The sequence below is a fragment of the Vanessa cardui genome, chromosome 15 (genome assembly GCF_905220365.1).
Source record: "Vanessa cardui chromosome 15, ilVanCard2.1, whole genome shotgun sequence".
Taxonomy (NCBI): Eukaryota; Metazoa; Arthropoda; class Insecta; order Lepidoptera; family Nymphalidae; genus Vanessa; species Vanessa cardui.
Window position 1 is genome coordinate 5,552,542 of NC_061137.1, and position 22,955 is coordinate 5,575,496.

General features: G+C 29.8%; 1 protein-coding gene across 4 annotated transcripts in view; it reads left to right on the forward strand.

Annotated features, from left to right (window-relative positions):
• Window positions 1-12,062: 12,062 nt before the first annotated feature.
• LOC124535766 (fasciclin-2) overlaps window positions 12,063-22,955 on the forward strand; it is a 113,488-nt gene continuing 102,595 nt past the window's right edge. For 2 of the 4 annotated variants that reach the window (XM_047112089.1, XM_047112090.1), the window contains exon 1: window positions 12,063-12,568. In XM_047112089.1, the coding sequence (XP_046968045.1) occupies window positions 12,502-12,568 (67 nt within the window). In that variant the 5' untranslated portion in view covers window positions 12,063-12,501. The remainder of the gene's footprint in view (window positions 12,569-22,955) is intronic. The other 2 variants (XM_047112091.1, XM_047112092.1) reach the window with 2 other exon arrangements.

Consider the following 22,955-nt stretch of genomic DNA (forward strand, 5'->3'; position numbering starts at 1 on the left):
TAGCAAATATGTTTTTCTGCATATATTATTAACGAATTCAAGTAAGAAATGTGATCACAAAAACAAGTGAAGTCTTAGACGATACGACGACAATTTGACAGCGTTGAACAGACGACAGGTGTTGAATCAAAAAGTTTTACACGCTCTCCTAAGCATAGAAGTGACACTCTTAACTTCCCGATTTCAGCATCTGTTTAGAATTCCTTGAGAGAAAACACAACATTTTAGCTATGTACAGGAATCTGCAATATTTTATACTAACTAGTAAAGCAGAGGCAAATTATATAAACATATATACAATGTGTTTAGTTCAATGATGTTATGGCTTATAGCATTATTTATACCGTTCATTTTTTATAATTTCTAGTATCTTCAATATCTTTATTATTTGGTTTGGTTTATACAACATTTTAGCTATGTATAGGAATCTGCAATATTTTATACTGACTATTAAAGCAGAGGCAAATTATATAAACATATATACAATGTGTTTAGTTTTATCATGTTATGGCTATAGCATTATTTATTCTTATTTTTTTATCATTTCTAGTATCATCAATATCTTTATTATTTGGTTTACTATTTAAAAGGCAAATACAATCAAATCAAAATATAATATAACTCAAGTAGGCTTCTAAGAGCACCTTTGAATCGTCATTTAAGAACTATATTAAGTGAACCGGTTCAGAAAGTAGATTCTAACGAGAAGATCCGGTATGAAACTCACTCAGTTACTCTTTTTTCATTATTTAAAATCAAAATTTTCTATACAGCTCAAACTACAGCATTTTCATTCACGTATCTATTATTACATCTGGCCCTGTATATTTTATAAATTTTCGTATAATGCTTATCAGGACATTATCATTAGGAAACAAACTGGAGTACAGTTTTATTCGTATTGGTCGGGTCGGCTTAAATATAGTAAAAGAGTAGTACGTTTTCAAAAGAAGGATACGATAATAAAACATAGCAAGCGATAGTTGTCATCGTGGTAATTTGAATGATTTACGCAGTCTTCCGTCGCTGCTTCGGCGCAGACACGGTATGAAATGTGAATAATGGGCTGCGAACGCACGGGGAATTGTAAATCGTGGAATAGTTAAACGTTAGCCAAACTCGAATTTGCAAACCGTTTATACATCATATTCCCTGATTAGGACTTTACGGCAATGCCAAGTTATCACATAGAGGTTTTGTGATTTTCATTTTTACTATTAGTATGAATTTTGAGTTGCCTTTTACGTATTTTTGACTGTCATTTTTTTTTATTAATAGCATTGTAACAAAACAGTTTCAAAATGTCGATGGCAAAGATTCCACGTCACTTACGTATGAGGTAAGTGTTAAATAGTACTTACGATTCCGGTATGTAAATTGATTTATAAGACAATTGCCGTTAAAATCAAATGATAAGAAAAACATAAAAATAAAAAAAAAACAATCGAAGTAACAAATTGCAATAAAATGTCTCATTCTCGTGATTATTAAATATTTAAAGTAATTAGACTAAACTTAAGTCATAATCGCAATTATAGTTAATTAAAATTAAACAAGTAATATTAATAATACCATTTTTGTCATCGTGTATAAAAGTATTAATAAAAAATATTATTAATTTTGTAGATAGGTATATCGATTATTCACTGTGAGTATTTTGATGCATAGATTAAACCTTGGCTTATAGGTAGTAATCCCTTGCGATCCCATTGTAAGAAAGTCTCATCGTTCCGTCAGTCTCATTCAACGCTGATTCACAAGTTCGACGCCCTCACAAAGAAACAACAAAATATCTCAACGCTGGGGTGGTTATGCAATAAATCAAGCACACGTCATAAATAGTACTCTCCCTTCCAAGGGTAAGAAGTGTCGCATTTTCCAAGTAATAACGCAGCTCTCTAATACACTTCGCGGTATGTCTTAGGGAGGTTCTCGGTAAGTCCGGGAATTCCTGATACTCAATTTAGTTTAGAAGTCGTATATTCTAATAACGGAATCAGGATTGAGCCGCGTTACGTGAGTAATGAAGTCTACCTGTTTATTTAGTCGGATTATCAAAGTTTGATAATGTAACATGTACCTACTCGTATACAGAACAGATCTGGAGCCTGAATTGAAACGTCGAAATTTCATTACGCGTTGATTAAATATTATTTCAATTTACCGTCAATAGTCATTTAAAATAAACTATATTCAAAGAGTATTTTACAAGCAATTTTGAGTCAGTTAATAAACGAATTGGCTTCTATCTCTTTTTCAACAATTAACTGCAATAAAATTTATGGTAAATAAAAAATTCTTCGATACCATTTTTTTGTGCTATTCTCCTGGGATAATATAACTAAATGACGCACAAAAAACATGTTTTTGCGAATCAGTCCTCCCTGACTATACCCATACTCAGCTACCACTTCATAGCATAGGTGTGATTATTTTATACATTACTATTATCTACATATATTTTTACATGATTACTATCTACATATATAATCAATACATTATAGAAAACGGGCGAATTCTACTAACTTTATCGGTTATGATTTGTTCATGATTCTATTACGAACGACAATTACACACACTCTCTCACAATTTAACTTATTTAAATACAACTTAGACCGCAACTGGATTGGTCTGTAACTACCATAGGATAGCGTTTAATTATTTTCCGATTAGACTGCAATAAAATCGTTAGTAGAATTACGCCCAGTTTGAGGAATGCGTACGCAGTGCAGTGGTATGCATACCGCACGAAAAAGGTAACGTTTAATACAATTTTGTGTTTCCTGCTGCACTATTGCGCTTCTGTATGGTCGGTCCTTATGTGACCGCATGTTAATCAGCTTGTCATTCAAACTTAAGATTATTTTCTTGTAGTCGACAGTATAAGTGAGTTATACCAATGAGCTACCTATTCTGTAAGCAGCTCACGTGAAAGTCATTAGAACCTCATTCGTAGCCGTTGCATATTATATCAAAGACAAGTAAGATTTTAAATACAAAGTTTCGCAGTTAATATTCTATTCCATTGAGTTTCAAATATTTCAATTTGAATTTTTTTATGAATGAAAGAACAGAAAAGGTAGAATTATAATGTTGGTATTTCATTTAAATCCTGGTTTTCTTTCAATTACGTTAAGTTTCAATTAATTAATTAAACGCTGTGAGAGCTATGAGCAATTCGTATTATTTTCTAAAAAAAACGCATCGAAGATCGTTCAACGTTTATTTTTTGTAGACGCGTCGATTATATCGCACCTGTTTCATTGGAATATATGTCATTTTATCGTAAATTCGCTATCCCTAAATTACATGCACGAGTTGCCAGGTATATTACTTTATTTTGAATTTTGTAATACTTCGTTCACCTTAACGGTATCGGTGATTTGAGAAGCCAGTGGCCCGTGATTAATTTATAAGGACATCAGAGGGTGCAAGATCCATCCCTCTGATCCGATGCCATGGAGACTAGCTTTGGGAGACTTAGTTGTAAAAGAAATTAATAAAGCTATCCATAACATTAATTAGTTCGGTGAAGTAGCATATACAACTTTTTAATAAATGTGACTATTTAAAATCATCAGACAAAGACATTTTTTCTTACGGACAAAAATTAGTAATTAAAAACTACATTTGATTATTTAATTTAAATGCATATCATTGATTTTAAAATAATTTAAAATGTATTATTATTTATGAATGATAATTATTATTAATGGTCGGCCATTTAGTCCATTGAAAATTTAACTATCATCGGACGGGCAGTCAACTGTCGAATTGTTAAATAGAGCGATTATTGGAATATGGGGAGTAGGTTTTTAATTTCGTTTGTTCAGTCTAAACAAGGGCCCGATCCCCTTTTCAATTAATTGACTCGAATATCCCTAGGGTTCACTTTTTATTCGTTTTCGATTTCAGTTAAATCGAAAATAGGAAAATGTTTATTTAAATATGACGAGTACGATAGGTTGCTAGTGCCTGATAAAAATTAATAGCAACGTTCAACGTACGAGTGAATCTCTATGGAAATGATTGGATACGATTTAAAATGTAATTTACATTGGAAGCAACACTTAAAACTATTTTTCTCTTTTTGTTTTATTTATATTTGTTTTGATTTTAAAGTATTTAATGTAAGTGCGGCACTCAATTTTAATTTTTTATATTCAGAGTGCCTACATGTGAAAATAGTTCTTATATGAAATAATATATTCAAACAAAAATATTCAAAGTATGATAACAAAATTTTAAAACATGATGACATCTCCCTGGTACCGGTAAACATAGTTAATCTGGTGTACGAAAATACTTAGTACTGTTTTTTTTAGCAATAACTACGTTTTTATTTTATTTTATTTGGGAAACAAGCAGTACAATCCAATCTCAAAAATAAAACTATATTTACACATAATGTTACTACTAAAAACATAATAAGAGTATAATAAATTAATTATGAATATCTTAAAATAATGCACATAATAAAAAAATACAAGAATGACCTAGAAATTATAAAGATTAGAACATTAAAAAAATCGTTTAAATATGATAAATATGATGACGGTGATGTAAGATTAAAATCAAACTCTTATAGGAATAGGTAACGTTTTTGTCATATCCAAATTTGTAATAGAATATAATAATTAGTTTATTATGGTTACTTATGTAATAACTTAAAAGATGTGCCCGTTGTTTTTGCATTTGTTATTTGTGCTTCATTTATATGATCATCAAAAATCAACCATTTCGAGTACTACAAGAATTTGATGGATTGGTTGTGACATACAGTTATTTGCTTTCAAAGGCAATAAAGAGATGGATAAATTTAGGTATCATATGTGTTAACCGATGAATGCAAGTAACCAATTTGATTTCTATATATAATGGAACGTTAGTTCTTGAGCATTCCTCCAAGTATAGGCAATCTAACGAAATAATTCTTTTTTTAACCGACTTCAAAAAAAGGAGGAGGTTCTCAATTCGTCGGGGCCTTTTTTTTTTTTTAACCGACTTCAAAAAAAGGAGGAGGTTCTCAATTCGTCGGGGCCTTTTTTTTTTTTTTTTTTTTTTATTTTTTATGTATGTTACCGAATTACTCGAAGATGGCTGGGCCGATTTTGACAAATCTTTTTTTGTTTGAAAGGGCATGTTTTACAGGTGGTCCCATTGTCAGGAGATCAGGATCTGATGATGGGATCCTGGAGAAATCGAGGGAACTCCTCAAATTTTATAGGCACACCTATAGTGATTTCGGTTTTATTCAAAGTGCCTTGGTTATATGCTCACGAAAAGTGACATTTGATGAAGTGGAACTGATGATGAAGACCACAACTAGTAATCAGAACCTATTAGTAAGTAACTATTTTACGGGCTTAGTTCTATTTCTTTAAGATAGTCGTCAAGCAATTGATGTTAGTAAACATGCCTATGATGAAGTCTAGCTGATGGTGGACTACCAGGAGAACTCCTCAATGATTAACGGCATTAAAGTGAATTACAAACACTACCAATTGTAATTATAAATAACAAAACAACACTGAAAAGCAGTAAATAAATTTTTATAAATAAAAAAAAACCGCCTTCAAAAATTAACTAAAAAGAAAAAAATAATCAGTTACATCCATATCCAATTTACGATTTTTTAATCACCTTTTGAAGGCGGTGCCAACAAAGTAAATAAATTCCTATATTGAAATCATTTAATTTGTATCGATAGTAAGGTTTGTCTAATGGTGTCATCTATACAATAAATAGATTTAGTTTTTGTATGTATGTATTATGTACCTATATGCATATATAGCAATGTTGGCACCGACTTTGAGAGGTGATTAAAAAATCGTAAATTGGATATGGATGTAACTGATTATTTTTTTCTTTTTAGTTAATTTTTGAAGGCGGTTTTTTTTTATTTATAAAAATTTTTTTTAAACCATAATGGCTGTTTGTGATACTGTGTTCAAATATAAAAATCTCCAGATATTGATTTATGAATTCAAAAATTAAAGACTCACAAAGAAAGATACTTAAAGAATTAAATGTATATATTGTTTATATGTAAGATGGAACTGTAAGACGTACTTTATTTAAAACCTGTTCCTTATCTCTACATATAGGACTTGGTCACAATTTTTTTTTCATTTTATAATATTATTACCAAAAAGGTTCTATTAAATTCAAATACAATACACGATATAAAATGTTGTTTAAGCGACGTGATAATTGCTATTTTTAAACAAACTCGTTATTTTCTTGTTATTATAGCATTTTAAATGCTTAATACGTCTCAAATTTTGTAAAAATATTTGTACTTTAAAACATTTTTAAACCAAAACAATAAAAAATAATTGTGAAATAAATATTGATTTTAATAAAATAAATGTAATCAATCGATTTATTATATTTTATTTAAGAATATTCGACCACAGATAATTTTTTTTTTTAATTTATAATTCTTTATTGCACGCCACAAACAAAAACAAAAAAAAGAAAGTAACATAAAATTAATAAAATACAAAAAAATTAAAAAAAAACAAAACAAAAGACAGATAATTTATGGTCTTTGGATTATTACTGAAAATATTTCTGAAAAACGCAACCGGCCTGACCTAGGGTTAACCCAGGTTATTGGACTCTACGGCCTTATAGACTAAATTAACTAATAATACTATAACACACACTAAAAATCCTCCCAGCAATTATTTATGTATATTAAGTACATGATATACTAAATATTCGTGATCAATAATTTATGGTTAATAATTAATAAATTATAACTAACTCGCAAATCTCAATAATTAGTTTATTAGGTTGTGATTTATTAACCACAGTGGCGTATTGGATGTGATGTACCATAATGAGATTTACTGATTCAGGAAATTTGCATTTTATACAAGCTTTGCTTGGTATTGGTTGGTATTTACGAAATTGTTCTATTCACATATTACAACACATAAAAATCAATTTGATGTCAAAATAAAAAGGTAAATAAAGGAACAAGTACCTACCTACTCAGTGAAGAAGTTTTTTCATTTTATTTTTAAAATTTCCTTCTAAATCTCTTTTTTCAGTGGTGAATATGATCTCATATTAACGTATTCAGAAATATGTCATGTATTTCTGAATAGCAATAAAATTATTTAACAAAAATCACACAAATTTTGAATTTAAACTTCTTATTACTTGAAATTTTACAGCTGTAAAAACTATTATTAAAACTTTATTTCTTAAAGGATAGATTTTTATTACAAAGTACATAACACTAGAAAAATTGCTGTGACAAATTTAGAAGGTAATACAGTCGTAAGGGCTTAAGTTGACGACTGTTCAGATATTCATGAAACTTCAAGTCAGCCAAGACTAGGGTCGTAATGTTAGTTGGGAAATAGAACGAAGTGTACAGTCAACAGCTAAACTGTCTACATTCATCATTTTAAAGATGATTTCAGTTACTTCATTAAATAGCTCTAAATATATAAAATACATTTTTTTTTAATAAGTTTTAGTATTTTTAGTTACTATTTATAATTGGATCAGATGTTTTAGGAATCTGTTTTAGAGTTTACATTTATGTCTTTTTACAAATCTAACAAAAGGTTTTGTATAAATATATTTTACCATAGAGTTTTCATGGTGTTAGAAGTATGTAGCTTAAATTATTTCATAATTTATAATAAAATAGAATATATCTTATATATTTATAGAAGGCTGTAAATATTATCAGAAGAAAATAATCGAAATTATACATATATGTTTATTTTTTTTTCCACTAAAAAGTTACATTATGTCGAACGCAAACCGCGGTTGACGGTTGAATAAAACACAATATTACTAATAGTGAGAATATTAAGTTCTCTTAATTATATTTAAAGCCATATTGATATAGATGTATACATGCCCACAGGCGAATCAAGTGTACTCGGGTATTCATGAAACTACAACTGACATTGCGAAGAGTTGTAATATTGTCTAGAGGAATAGGTTTCTCACTAGAGATTCAAATAACTTGACAACTATGCAAGTATTTCCATACAGAGCTGCTGCATGTTAGCCATTCATTCATATGTAAGCTAGTTCTGAAAACTACGAACGGAATCATATCAGTTACATTGTAACAGAACACATCAGTAATATTGATTACTGATGTGTTCTGTGCGACACAGCTTAGGCTTCGGCCTCTTATCGAGTTAAGGAGAAGAGTTGAAGATTAAAATTGGCATTTATAATTTATCTCATGCTATGCTTTGTAATAATTGTGAGGAAACTTACGAAACTTGTTTCATTTCAACGAAACTCTGCCACATGTTTAAACACCAACCCGTATTAGAGTAGCGTGGCGAAATGTGCTCCAAACTTTCTCCGCAATGACAGAGGAAGCTTTAGCCCAGCAGTGGGAATATTGCTACAAAGCGTGCTATCGGATATAAATATTAATTTCATACTCACGCTGGCAACAACAAGTTGAATTGCAAATACATGTGTGTGTAAGACAAAATACAAAGCGAAAAATAAATATGCACAGATAAATTAACTATCAAAATTATTTCATTTGCTTTATCCCATCGAAATTATTGAGAACAATTAAATACTCAAATTAATAAATTACAAATAATATGATATTTTTGGGTACTGAAAAAAATTACGAGCCTTTATTGACTTTATTATATTTGGGAAAATATTTATTACTGACTATTAATTATAATCAATTGTGCAAATTGCATATCACTGTAATTAAATTAAAGTAAAAGAACAAAAGCTATTTTTTTTGTATATTAATGGCTTAATCATTCATTAGCTTTTTCCGAATCAGTTATAAATTAGAAATTTGTCATCAATATTATTCAAGAAAATGCCACACAAACAAAGAAAATATACTTCTTAAACATAATACATATTTGTTTGTAAAAAATAATTACAAAGCAAGAGTGCAGACTACAGCCAAGCAACAAAGTTTTTTGTTGTTATATTACGATGTAAAATGTGAATAAGCCGGTTTCGTTAAACAGACAGGATACCATTTTGCAACAAAGTGCTTACTTTTGAACAAATTGATAACAATGCATGTTTCATATCCATTTTAATATCAAATCCTTCATGCATACAGAAGAAAAATAAATTATTTTAAGGTTAAATAATTAGATAGAATAGAAAATTTACACTATTTTAATAATTCTGAGCATACATATTATGTTTCAAATAAAAGAATCTGAGTGCTTAGAATAATATTGAATTAAATTAACTTAAAAGCCCGAATATATTGTAATTGTATAATTCTATGAGGATTGAGAAGCAAACTCAATTGGGCATAAGTCACGATTAAGTATTGACCGAATTTCCATTTTGAAATATATTAAATGTGTGACGCAAAAAAAGCTATAATCGATTCCTTTAGTGCTAATGTCAATCCACTGATTATAGTCATTATAATAACAACTGTATTAATTATTAGGGCATTGATTATAATAATTAAATGGATGGAATTTATAGAGCGTCCGCTGTCTATAATTTACGAGTTATGGTACAATTAGGAAATGGACCGATGACTCAGAGGCCGTCTCGTTTGAGAGGATTAGTCATAATAAAAAGTAATTTATTTCACCTTTATTTAATTATGTATTACAAATTTCCTTATTTGAAGCATTTCTTGTTAGTATTATAAATGTGAAAGGATTTTTTTGCGAAAGGAAATAAGTGAAATGAATAATGGAAGTGGATTACGTCATAAATGGAACAAAAGTATCGCTTTTACTTCATTAAACCGTTACCAAAATAAGGGACCAAGCGACGTTGAATTAACAAGGAAAGTGGCAATACAGATAATTTCACATGCGAGTAACGCGTATACTAAAATATCCAATAAATACAAAACTAATACTTTTTATAGTACACCAATGACGTTTAAACAAATAATACATACTAGAAAAATGTGGAAGGCGTAGGAGTCGCTATGACAGCCTGCTTCCAGGCAACAGAGAACTATAGGGGTGATATAAAGGCGCTTCAAATAAATTCAACATAAATAACAACTTTATCAACATAAATAAGTTTATTTAAATAGTACTAGCGACCCGGCTCGGCTTCGCACGGATGCTATACCAGTAGATACTGAATATACTACAGAAATTATTTATTTAAGACATCACATAAGAAACTTCGAAAATTATCACTGTGTTTCCTATATTTTCTATGTATTATATACAAAAACGTCCCTCTCAAATCATTCTATCTATTAAAAAAAAAGCATGCGGTGTGTAAAAATAAAAATTCTATGCATACATAGAGACAGAGATTGGTACCTAAGCGACTTTGTTTTACACTATGTAATGATAAGTATAACGAAATAAACAAACCAGAGCGCTAGAATGTGCAATTGCGACTAATATGGAGTTGTTTAATAAAGTTCTTGAATGAAAGAAGTTTTTTTGCACATCTTGCTTTTTGAGCAAGAAAATCTACTGACGAATAGCCTGAACGAATTAACTAGAATTTATTCTTAGAAAAGAGTAATTTTATTTCAGAACGAAAAGCAAAACCTTAAGACAAATTTTAAAAACTCAGATAGGAGTCGGAGGGGAAGGCAAGAAAAAGGTAAAAAAGATGGGAAATATGAGCATTCCAGCAAAAACGAATTAGTAGCAGCGCCATTAAGTGATTTTTATCTTATTCAAAGATTTGCTAATATTTACGAAGAATAAGTATTAGCGTAATATCAAAAATTTTTTGTACAAAATATAATCTTATCAACGATATTTACTTCCAATATTGTATTTTATGCTAACCTAACCTTATCCTTATTAGTCAGATATTTCATGGTGTTTATTTCTGTACTCTGACTGATTTTTGTGTTGATGTCTGATGACAGATTTTTATCAATCAATAAACAAATGTTATGTGACAGGGCTGGCTTATTGCCTTACATAAAGGATAGGAATTATATATCAACGACGAAATATTGCTGTCATTTTTTGTCACCATTCCACGCGGTGATGATTTGTACAGTAACTTTTAGTATAGTTTCGATAGTTTAAATTGTTTTGCAATTGAAAAAATTATAAGTTTAGATATTTGTTGCTGTCATAGACTAGACTTTTTTGTTTGCACTTAATCAAAAACGCATGTCGTGTCTACATCAAGAGAAATGTAATCAATTCAATTTTTTGATTGTCATTTTGTTTTGTAGACCTATGAACATAAAATAAAAAAAATATATAGTTAAGGCCTAAAATGATTAAAATAAATGTTAATCATTATTAAGTAAGTAAAATTATAGGTGGTGTTGTTTATTTTTTTTTCTTTGGTATAGGTTGGCAGACGAGGCTATGGGCCACCTGATGGTAAGTGGTCACCATCACCCATAGACAATGAAGCTGTAAGAAATATAAACTATTCCTTACGTCGTCAATGTGCCACCAACCTTGGGAACAAAGATGTTATATCGCTTGTGCATGTAGTTACACTGGCTCACTCACCCTTCAATCCGGAACACAACAATACTGAGTACTGTTATTTGGCGGTAGAATAACTGATGAGTGGGTGGTATCTACCCAGGCGGGCTTGCATAAAGCCCCACCACCAAGTAAAGTTATGCTAGGCATCATATTGAATAATGACTATGAATTTCAATATTATTTATTTATTACTTTATTATTTATTTGATGAAAGTTTTTCAGGGACTAATCAAGGTAAAAGATTTCAAGCTTTGGTATAGAATAACTTATTTATACACGACTTACTTAATAGTTTCTTCGTGAGTGGTAACTTCGATACATACGTATAATATAGTATATGTTCTGGTATGAATATTGTATATCATGTAGATTCTGGTAAATTATAAATTCAATGATACGGAGCATACTTAGGACTTATGGTAGAGTATTTTTCTGTGTAATGTAAAAAAGACCATTAATAAAATATCACGCTGACCTAAAAAACAAACATCAAATCACATTGAAATTCCTCACGCATGAGATTCCTCAATCTTCGGACGATAAATAACAAACAACGAAGGACTAGTTTTGATCCTAGCGTCACGCATTGCTATCGAGCCAACGACCAACGACTGACGCCGGCTAGTTCTACGATCCGTCGGCACGACTCTATGTCGCCCACGTCGCGAGCCCGCGATAGTATGTCCTCCGCACTCGCAGGGAACGGACGCACGCTTGCTCCACGTTGCAACTGAATTCATTCGACGAAACAAGTTTTACATTCCTAAATCTTCCTGAAATCGAATCACAGGAAATTATCACGATGAACTCAAGTGTTACATTAAAAAGACAATTTTTCAGACCTGTTTCGTAAAGTTAGAAAAAACATTTATAAGTGTATTTTGTGAATCTCTTTATCTCTATATCACGATACAGTTCGCGTTGGTGTTAAATAACGCAAGTGAAGTTGTTTATTGTTTTGAAGTAAAAGACAAATACCGTTGAAGACGCAGAGTTTAAATTTTATGTTGTTTTATTCTTGTTTATAAGAACGCACTCAAGTCGCGTGTTAAAAAGAGACAAGATGAGGTCCCACCGGGCAAGAGCGACAGGTGTGGCGGCTTTGGCGGTTTTGTTGGCTACTATAACAGGTAAGTTAGTTTAAAAGTATTGAATAACATCCTTATTTAAAAGGTTTCTTATTAGGTTTTCTTAATAAGACAATATAAAATATAAAACTTAGTTTGCTCGATAATCTTCTTTATTTTATCTCTACTATATTTCTAATTTTTTTAAGTTGGCAATACGCAGGTATGATTATGAATCATTCGAAATGTGTACTTCGAGGTTATGTTTATAGTAAATAGTATTTCTGTTTGTAGAGCTGTGGAGCAATTAATTTTGAACAGAAATGTATGATTAATCGAAAAGTATTATAACATTTTACACTTTTTTAATCCGGATCCTATTTGTAAAAAAAAATTATAGCAATCATTTTTTGTATTCTAATTCCATATGATTAAAAATGTCATAAGTAACTTTTGTACCGACAAATAATTATTTTTAATAGGAGTAAAAAAAATCTTATAAATAAAAATATATTATAATATTGGTCATTATTATAGCGAAGATAAAGTAATTGTATTGTTTAAAGTTTCGATTGAAGAGATTGTTTATTTTCCACGAGAAAGTTGGCAGGTGCGGTTGCAAAAACCGTTGCCCGTTATCTACCGAACGTTAAAAAAGTAAAATGGCGGAAACCTACCTTCCTGGAACAACTGAGAATTCTGCCACATTAATTCTGGGTGCGTTCATGCGTTACTTTCTCACTGAAACGCCGGCGAATCGATCAAATGTAAATTCGTGTCAATGCATTACAACTATATATAAGAGTATATTAATAAATCTACTTACTTTATCAATAAATATAGAGAAAATATATAAAATTAAGGTTTAAATAATTTAACTATTTTTTTAAGATATAAAAATTAATCATTTGAATTTACATGTTTGATTTATAATTTTGGTTTTTGGGTCTGATATATCAATTTATATCCTTTGTAAGTTTTAACTTTCAAATTTTTGAATTAATTTAGATATTTGTAGAGTAAATTATCTTGTATATCTATACAATACTAATCTATAAATTCTCAGCGTCTATTTTGACCTAGAATTTCCGAAGTTTATATTAAAACCAATGAATCAATAGCCGTTAAAATACAAAGTGTAACTAATCGGGTCGATAGCTTTTTCGTGCAAAACGAATGAATGACAACAATTCAAAGAATATTTCATCTGTGACGCAACGGTACTAAATAATTAGGTATTACACTAAATAAGTATCATTTCAAGCCTAAAATTAATTTATGGAAAAATAAATACATGCAATATGTATTTAATCGTGACAAGCATTGCAGGTTTTTAACGAAATTTAAACGAGTCGATTAAACGTGGTTGAATATCAAAGAGTACAACGCCTACTTTCAAATGAAAATTTTAAATAATATTTTTTTAGTATTTTGCTCTACATTACAAAAATATCAACCAAATTTTAACGCTAAATATTTTTGAAATTATAAGGCTACAAAACAAAATCAGACCATTATAAAATTTATTATAAAAATTATTCAATTATTTCAAAGACAATATAAAATCAAGTAACCAGTACAATGAGTAAGAATCATTGTCGAATAAGTTGCGCGGGAGGAATATTTAAAAATGTTTCTTTTTGGAATAGAAGAGGTTTTTGTTCAACTTTTAGGCAAAGTAATATGGGATTGGGATGTTTTAAACGCGTAGAAATTTAAATATCATATTTGAAACTGACTTATGATACTCAGTTGATACCGGCGTCTATTAATCTACATACATTCCCGACAATTTAAACAAATTTAACACATCTGCCGAGTCATTATCCCCGTCATTTGAGCGTGTTAACTGCGAGATTGCCATAAGAGTGAGTGTAGATGTCTCTTTACGCGGTCATCGTCACCTCTCATTACTTCAACATCAGAACTTAGACGATTATTCCATCCTAAATGATATCCAGAACTTTCTCGAACAGTTAAGATTGTATCTTAACTATTATAACCGCTAACGATCGTAAAAGTTAAAGATATAATTTGTCCTTTCACTGCAACTAACCTTCATATATATTTTAAAAGAATTAAATACAAGCTGTTCCTTTTATCTATTACTAAAATTTGGAGACATTTTAAATCTGATTATATAGCCAATCGGCTAATGACGCTAGTTGTCGCAGCACAAGTGACAAGTGGCTTATTAAGATTTTGGTTTTGATTTTGAATTTGGAAATGGATATTTATGGAAAAAAATAGACTAACATTAATTAGAATTTTTAATTATCTTAAATCCCACTGTGCTGAATTCCAAAATGAAATCACTTCAATAATTCCAATTAAAATTTTCTATCATAACTATTTACTTTATTTCTGTTTATTAAGTACATAATGTAGTTTTAATTTATTTACGTTTGTTTGCTAAGTTTCACGAAGCCATAGTATTACTGCGAAGCCGATAATTCAATGTTGGGAGCTCAATGAAATAGCCGGGTAACTCTACCTACTATAATGGTTAGCGCAGCTTCCTGAACACAAATAGCTGTCTGGGATCAAATGCAAGTGATTATGCAAGAGCGAAAGCAGTTATAATGTTATTATTACTCTTCTCAACACCTCTGATCAGATATAATAACGAAGACCATTTCCATGCGTTTCATGGCTCTGTTTAATTCGTAATCATAACATATATCTGCACTGCGAATCTATTTCAACAAATCTCTCTAACTTTCTTGCGTCATCTGGTACTCATTGTTAGGTTAATTTGTATGTGATAGTTTAGGTGTGTTATTGAAGATATTTTTACAACATGTTAAACGTCATTCAATAAATGTACTTCCTCAAAGTTTTGAACTTTGCAATACAATTACATATTTTAATAATCGTCAAGAAAATATTCATTAATTTATGTACGTCACTAATGTTAGTAGTATCTTCATTGTAATGAATAAAAGATTAATTACTATGTCATGTAAAAAGTGTATATAAATTACTTTATAATTGAAAACATACAGTTATAATAAGCGAACAGGCGTTGAAAGACGCATGAGAAATATTTCTCCGTGACGTCTTAAAGTTCAGGTCATGGCAATCGCAGCATTTTATCTAAACACTATGAAGGCGTGATGTGGGTCAAAACGATGAATCACATGTAAACTACATACATGGATCATGTTAGCACGTAAAGGCAGTTTTACATTACGTGACATCATGAGTTCACCGGTCGAAAATATGGTAAAATATGCCGCGTGAGAGTAAACCTCTTGCACGATGAGCTTCTCCAATGTTCACATTTGTTATCACAATGATTCACTTATGGATTATTTAATAAATGTTTCTTGTTAAACAAATTTATAGTTCAATGAACGTTATTCGTTAATTCACTAATTTGAATTAATTAAGGAAGTATTAAAGCATTAGTGACACATTCGTTAGTACGGAAAATTAATGAGAGCAAAATAAGCCTAGTGGATAGAACATGTAAATCTTATAAGAAACTTTAGGCTTCGAATCCGCATAAATACGATTTAGTTTTTATGACAAATATTTGTCAAATTAAATTCTGCTACTTTTATTCATCAATCCGCTTTTGTCCGCTTTTATCCGCTTGGTATTGGAATTTGAATGAGTTTTTATTGTTATGGAACATTTAAGAGTTGCTTTTTATTAGTACAAAGAATTGCAAAATTGACGATATACGATATTTCACGTATAGTTTAATTAGATATTGGAAAGGAAAGGATGTTCGTCAAACGGATGTTTTCATTCACGACTGCAATGTTTTTCGTACTATAGCATTACTAACACGAAACGTAACGTCTGTATCGTCACTGATAAGATATGCTATCTCATAGAGCAGGTAGTCCCCAAACGGCGTGTATAATTCAACCAAGTATATATCAGATATGTGTATTGATTATAATTATCTGTAATATAAATTATATCGTTTCGAGAGATTTTAGGAATCCAGTGCCAGCGTAAGAATATTAAGTGAAAATTGATTCAGTCCCAACATGCTGTTACAAGGAAAGAAGATGGTATCCCAAAATATACTTATTTTTTTGTTAAATCAGTTTAATACAGAAAAGGTCTGGTCTGGTCCAAAGTTGAACAAGAAAAAGGCTTGTCTTAAACTAAACGCTATTCAAATGTCATTTAAAACACCCGACTACATTTTGTTAAGTTTTATCCTTGAGAATTTATTACAGAAACACCGAAACATGTAAACCATGAATAATCTAAATGTATGTACATATAGTTCAGGCTTGACGAAAGATACTTAATACGACATATGGGGCACAAAAATGTTCTTTGTCATAAAACCAACATATTATAAAAGTATCAAGGTAATATATAATAATATAGAGTCTTTAATCGCAATAGAAATAAATAATTAATCTTACTTTCATGACTGTCCCACTTATTAATGCGTGTCTCTCGATGTCTAGTATCCTACATCCGATGTATGTATCAATGCTATTCGATCCAAGTTTCCGTTTCCTTATTATAAATGGATGTTGCTTTTACATCTCGCATTCCTTATAACCGGTGGCGCCACTGTCGCTCTTCTGACCGGTTTGACGGGAGGAGCGTCGCGAATTTTCCCGCCGTTTCACTGCCAGCCGAGACTTTTTTAGACCATAATTAACCGGTGGCATATCAAACATTCAGCGTCTTTAAAAAGTTAAGTCTTTTTATAACGTCCTTTATAGTTAACATAAACATTTTAGTGTTCGAGTATGTATTTTCATCATTCTATTTCATTATTATATTTATTTAGGAATAAATGGTTATTTAATTTTGTTTGAATAATTCCAAGAAACAATTTCTATAGAAACGAAATATCTATATACATATATATTATATAATTATGAGGACGACAGCCTTCGAATACCGAATTTGTTCTAATAATTTAAATTTATGAATATTAAAGTTATTATGAATTATTCTAACTATGATAACCTTTTAAAATATATATTGTTAAACCATAAAATAATTATAAAAAATGTCATTTTATAGCAATCATTTTCCTTCGTGTAATTTTTAATCTATATCACAATTTATTATTGCATAACATTAAGAAACATATATTTCTAAACTTAAAGGTGTTTAAGTTTTTTTTTTGAACTCGGGACAGTTTCCCTTCGAAATAGGCAGCGGAGTGTAACGGACAGGTCGGAATCGCTTTTTTAATTTGAACTTTCGTTACAAAATATTCGTTGACGTAACCGATAAGCCAACATTTGTAGATATATTTTGAATTTAGAAATAGGCCTTATAAACTATTTAACCAAAACAAATAATAAAAATGATAAGGTACATATAGATCTGAGTGAGATCTGAAATCTTCGTTATATGTTAATGTTGGTGTGGTATTAATGGTTACCAGAGAGTTCATTGAACTGTTGCAAATGTAAATTAAACACAATGAGACACACATGTTTTCAATTTAAGCGGAATTATCATCTAAACTGTAAACTTTTACACGTTGGCTTCCAAATATATTATGTAGGAATTATATATAAATATATAGAATATGAATTTGAATTTTAAATATATTTAGTTTTAATCTAACTTAACGATGCAGATACCTATTTAGTTTATTAAAGAAAGACTTATAAAATATATTGAATTTATTTGGAAACTAAATTTATAAGTAACATTTAATTTAATTTAAAATAAAAACTAACTGAGTAATAACTAATTTAGAAATTAATAGAAATAAAGGAGGATGTAAGTACACATTTGTTACAAATAATTTTAAAGCTATGTACTATATTGACATGATAGTGTATTTCATTTATATCATAGACTAGACTATAAAGTTCACAGTAAATTGGCAATCTATGCATAAATTGTTCAAAGTCAAATGACGAAAGTGGCACGCCAATAGATCAATAGCCTTGCAATCAATCAAAAATTGAACGTGAACCTTATAAATTTTTATGACTCCAGGATTTGAAATTCGAATCACGCGATTTCAATATGATTCGTAGCACAGAATATATCACGAATTGACATTGAAATTAATTTAAAGAAATGGGTGTTATGGGTTATATATGCTCCCAAGGTTGGTGGTGAATAAGCGTTATCATAAATATTCCTTAAAGCCCCAGCGTCTGGGCACTGATGTCTACCTCTTACATGCTACAAATATAAATAAATATCATATACTAGAACTCGCCTGCAGTTTCGCTGACATTTTAGGGTGTTAAATAAAACTAGTTATTACGGATTTTAATCGCGTATATTAATTATTTTGGACATCCCGACGTTACGAGCACTTTACAGCGTTCGTGGTCACGGGTATTAAAAAAAATAAATAAAAAATTAATATACGCGATTAAAATCCGTAACAACTAGTTTTATTTAAATGTGTAATAATCGCGAAAATTTAAGACAGCATTATTTTAGGGTGTTGGTAAAGTGTGGGCAAAAAAAAAGTATACTATGTTCTTTCTTGAATTTCAAGTTTGCGTCATACCAAATTTCATCAAATTCGGTTCAGCGGTTTGGTCGTGAAAGAGTAACAGACTGACAGACAGACAGGGCTACTTTTATATTTATAATATAGATATAGATGTGATGAAATTGCATCTGACATAGAACTGTTTCTTTGACAATGCTTTCTTTCGCCGCTGAGTTCAAAATAAATACTCAAATTATGTACACGATTGATTGGTGCTTCTGCGGGTATGATTTCACGTCTTCAAGCCAATAGTATCGCGGTTTTTACAAACTATTCATGATTACTTTTCATTTCTAGAAAATTGTAGTATGACAGACAACTGGTACTTATATTTATATGACTTAGTTTCTGTTTATAATCTATACGTATAATAATATGTAATAAGAGTGAACAATCCTATTATTATATGTATATTATGAATTGTATTTATTATTTATTTACAAGAAAGCTATCGTTTCTTACTTTCCAAATAAAATATCTTTATTTGAATTATTATTATAGTTAATATGTATTGTAGTCAAATTATAAACTATAAAATTCTTATCATTTTCTTTTATAACTCTACATTGTTTTCATAATTAATTATTTAAAAAAACATTTGTTTCTTGCCAGCTATAAATTAATATGTATAGTTATTTATGTATACCGTTTTAACTTGTTTTATGCAATTACAATGCTTTAAATATCCAACTCCAAGCCACTATTACTACGTAGAGTTCATTTCCCTGAGGCTGCTTGGAGGTAACTTTTCTTGAATAAAGCTTTTGTAAGCGTACATTTTGTATGTAAGTATAGTTATTTATTTTAAACGTTACTAGTGATGGTAGTTCGACAGTAATCATTATTACAATGTTTCTATTCTTATTGCCACTTTTTTTATTCATTCACAAAGTACATACCAGCCAGTCGTAAACAGTTTACAAAAAGAGGTTCGATTTGTATTTGAAAGGCAGAAAGTTTTTGTCTTTGCCTGTTTTTTTTTTATATTAATTTAGAAATAAAGTTCAATCTGTATTATTTGGTTTTGTTGTTCTATTTTGTTTCTTTTACCTCACATGTCCGAGTTTCACAAACGGCCACATTCAAGCAACGGGTATTATAGGAAACAGAGTGTGTCGGCTAGGACCGGATTGACGACCGGGCGTCCGTGGACCTTGACGTGGTGTTCTGATCTCGATTATAATATACATATGTTTTAACTCTGCATACACGATACGGATTAATGCAGCAGGTTAAGTAACCAGTTGTCAATGGTTTTTTTTCTTTATATTGTCTTTTCTTTTATGTAGAGACTACTTGAAGTTGATATATTCGGAATTATAATTTACCAGCAAACTCGTGAGAATTTGTCTTTGAAATGTGTACTACGTTTTATATTGCGATTTTATTTTAAATTAAAAGGTACCGTTAAGAGAAAAAAGTGATGAATCCTAAGTTTTCCACATGAAGTCATCAATTTCTAAAATTAAAAAATCATTCAAATCGTATTATTAACAGTCGTCGAAGATACCGCTTGATATATATTTATACGTATATTAGGTTGCAAAACAAATCGCTCACTATCTTGATTGCACTTCTATAGTAGATTATTTTATGTTTTAAAAGCGTTTACTCCCAAGGTATAGTAAATAATTTTATTAATAAATCATCGATAATCAGTTCGCAATCGAAATCCTTCTTACCTTTTGATTGTTTTTTTTTTTTTTTTTTTTTTTATATAAAATGTTTTTTTTTTAATGATATATTTAAAAGAACAAGCTTACAAATTACCTAAAATCACTTGTGAGTTGTGACCTTTTACATTAACAGTAGCGACGTACGATTAATTATCTCTTACCCAAGCAAATCTTATCTTTGCGGAGTAAAAATGTTGATAAAAACAAAAAAGTAAGACAGAATATTCATAGACATAATGCACTTCAAGTATTAACCGTGCAACTAAACTTGACATCCTCGCTTAGAAAAAAATATATGTAAAAAAAGATAATCTGGTACACTTTTATACTTGTTATGAACATATTTGTAATGCCACGTTTTGTGACAGTCTATTAATATCCCATTACACGGCAAAAACGTTTCTTTTCTTGACTTGGTGCGTGGCCTTTCAAAGCTATGAATACAGGCTCATGTTTACCGACATGTATGTATGTATTTTTGACACGCGTCTCTGAATTATTGATAATCTTTTACGAAACGTATCTTTAAGAAGGTTTTTGTTGTCATGAATTATTTGTGTCGTTTGGAACTTATCTGTGATCGATATTTTCGTATAAGTAGTTTTATTGTTCGTGAAAATAATACTATATGTATGTAACTAACTGATTTAAATACGTTATCTATCATATCTATATGTGTGTAAGTCAAAATGCTGAATTGTCAAAAAAGTATTAACAATTGCGTGTGGGTGGATGCTTGTTGAATTTACAAAAATACCAGATAAGGGTATGATATTTAGGATAGTAAATATACCTAGCATTTTTTCGTATTAAGTCCCATTATACTCTTTTTTTCGTTGTCCTTATTAAAATAGCAAATTTGAATTAAAGAAAATATAAGAATTTCTTCAACCGTAGATCAGTAAACTGCAACTAAAATTATACAGTTATTTATAACGGGTACAATGAAAATAAATATATATATATATTTATGACCGCTGTTTCTGTAATAAATCTGATTGCAATAAAGTTTGTATAATTCTTAGGTTAAAATAATAACGGAATACAATATATACATAATTTGTTATTTCAATAATAATCTTAAATAAGATTGTTTTTTTTTTTAGAAATACATATCGAATTTTAGGATTACATAAAAAATACATTGGTAAAAAAAGTGTATTATTCGATACAAGATTTTATAGATGCTAAAAAACCGTGGAGTTATTACCTTTTGACTTCCAAGCAGGATATATTAATTTAAATAATTGTATTAAAAAGAGTAACTACTGAGTTTCTTGCCGGTTCTTCTCGGTAGAATCTACTTTCCGAATCGGTGGTAGCTTCACTTAATTGTAAAATGACGATTCAAAAGTTCTTGTAAAAACCTACTTAAATAAAGTTTATTTTGATTTTTAAAAAAAGTATGTGAAATATAATATTATGAAATATTTAATAGATATTGTTAAAAGGCGTAATAGCGGAGCAATAAAAGCATAGACAATCGACAAAAAGTTAGAGAAAATGGGATTTGCATTAATTTTCCCACGAAGCCGTGAATTTCATTCTCGAAGCACTTTCTCACCATTGTCCGCAGTAATTGTACTCAGCTAATGATTTCATGCTGCTTACAATCTAGATTTTTGCTGTCCAGGTCATTGTTCAAGCGTCAGTTCTGCTCGGGATTGTTATTAGCTTGGAAACCGTTGCGTATTGAGTTAAACGTTTATTTACTGTTGATGTTATTTGCTTTCGTTATGCGAATGTTATATGCGTTTGTGTTAATTAGGTAAAAAAAATCTTGTGAATTATATAAATTTTATATTCATATATTCAATTTAAAAGATTAATAGTCTTCACATTGTGTATTACATTGTCTTATATTTCATGGAGATTCCTTTTACTATTCACTTTGTTGTATCTTGTTTCAAAATATATCTTCAATGCATTTCTCGTTTCAAATCTTCTATATATTTCAAGTGCAGAGATGGTAATTCATTTATAGACAAGACAGACAAATGACTGTGTTTACCTATCTATATGATTTTCATAAGTATGTTCTGACATGTAATTTCAATAAATCATTAACGGTCAAACAAAATGACCTCAAAGATTTTAAATAAACAAATTATGATAATTGAACTTTTTTGAATGCAAATTCGACACACGTATTTTTTGTTCTGGTACCGTTGGCAGAATACATTTTTTATAACTTTTGTTGCAGTCATTTAAATTTTAAAATACACAGTTTTAGTGTTTAGTAATAAATATTTATAGTCCAGGAGATATAATAATATTTATTCGAATGACTTCGCTTTTGATTTGTAGCGATATA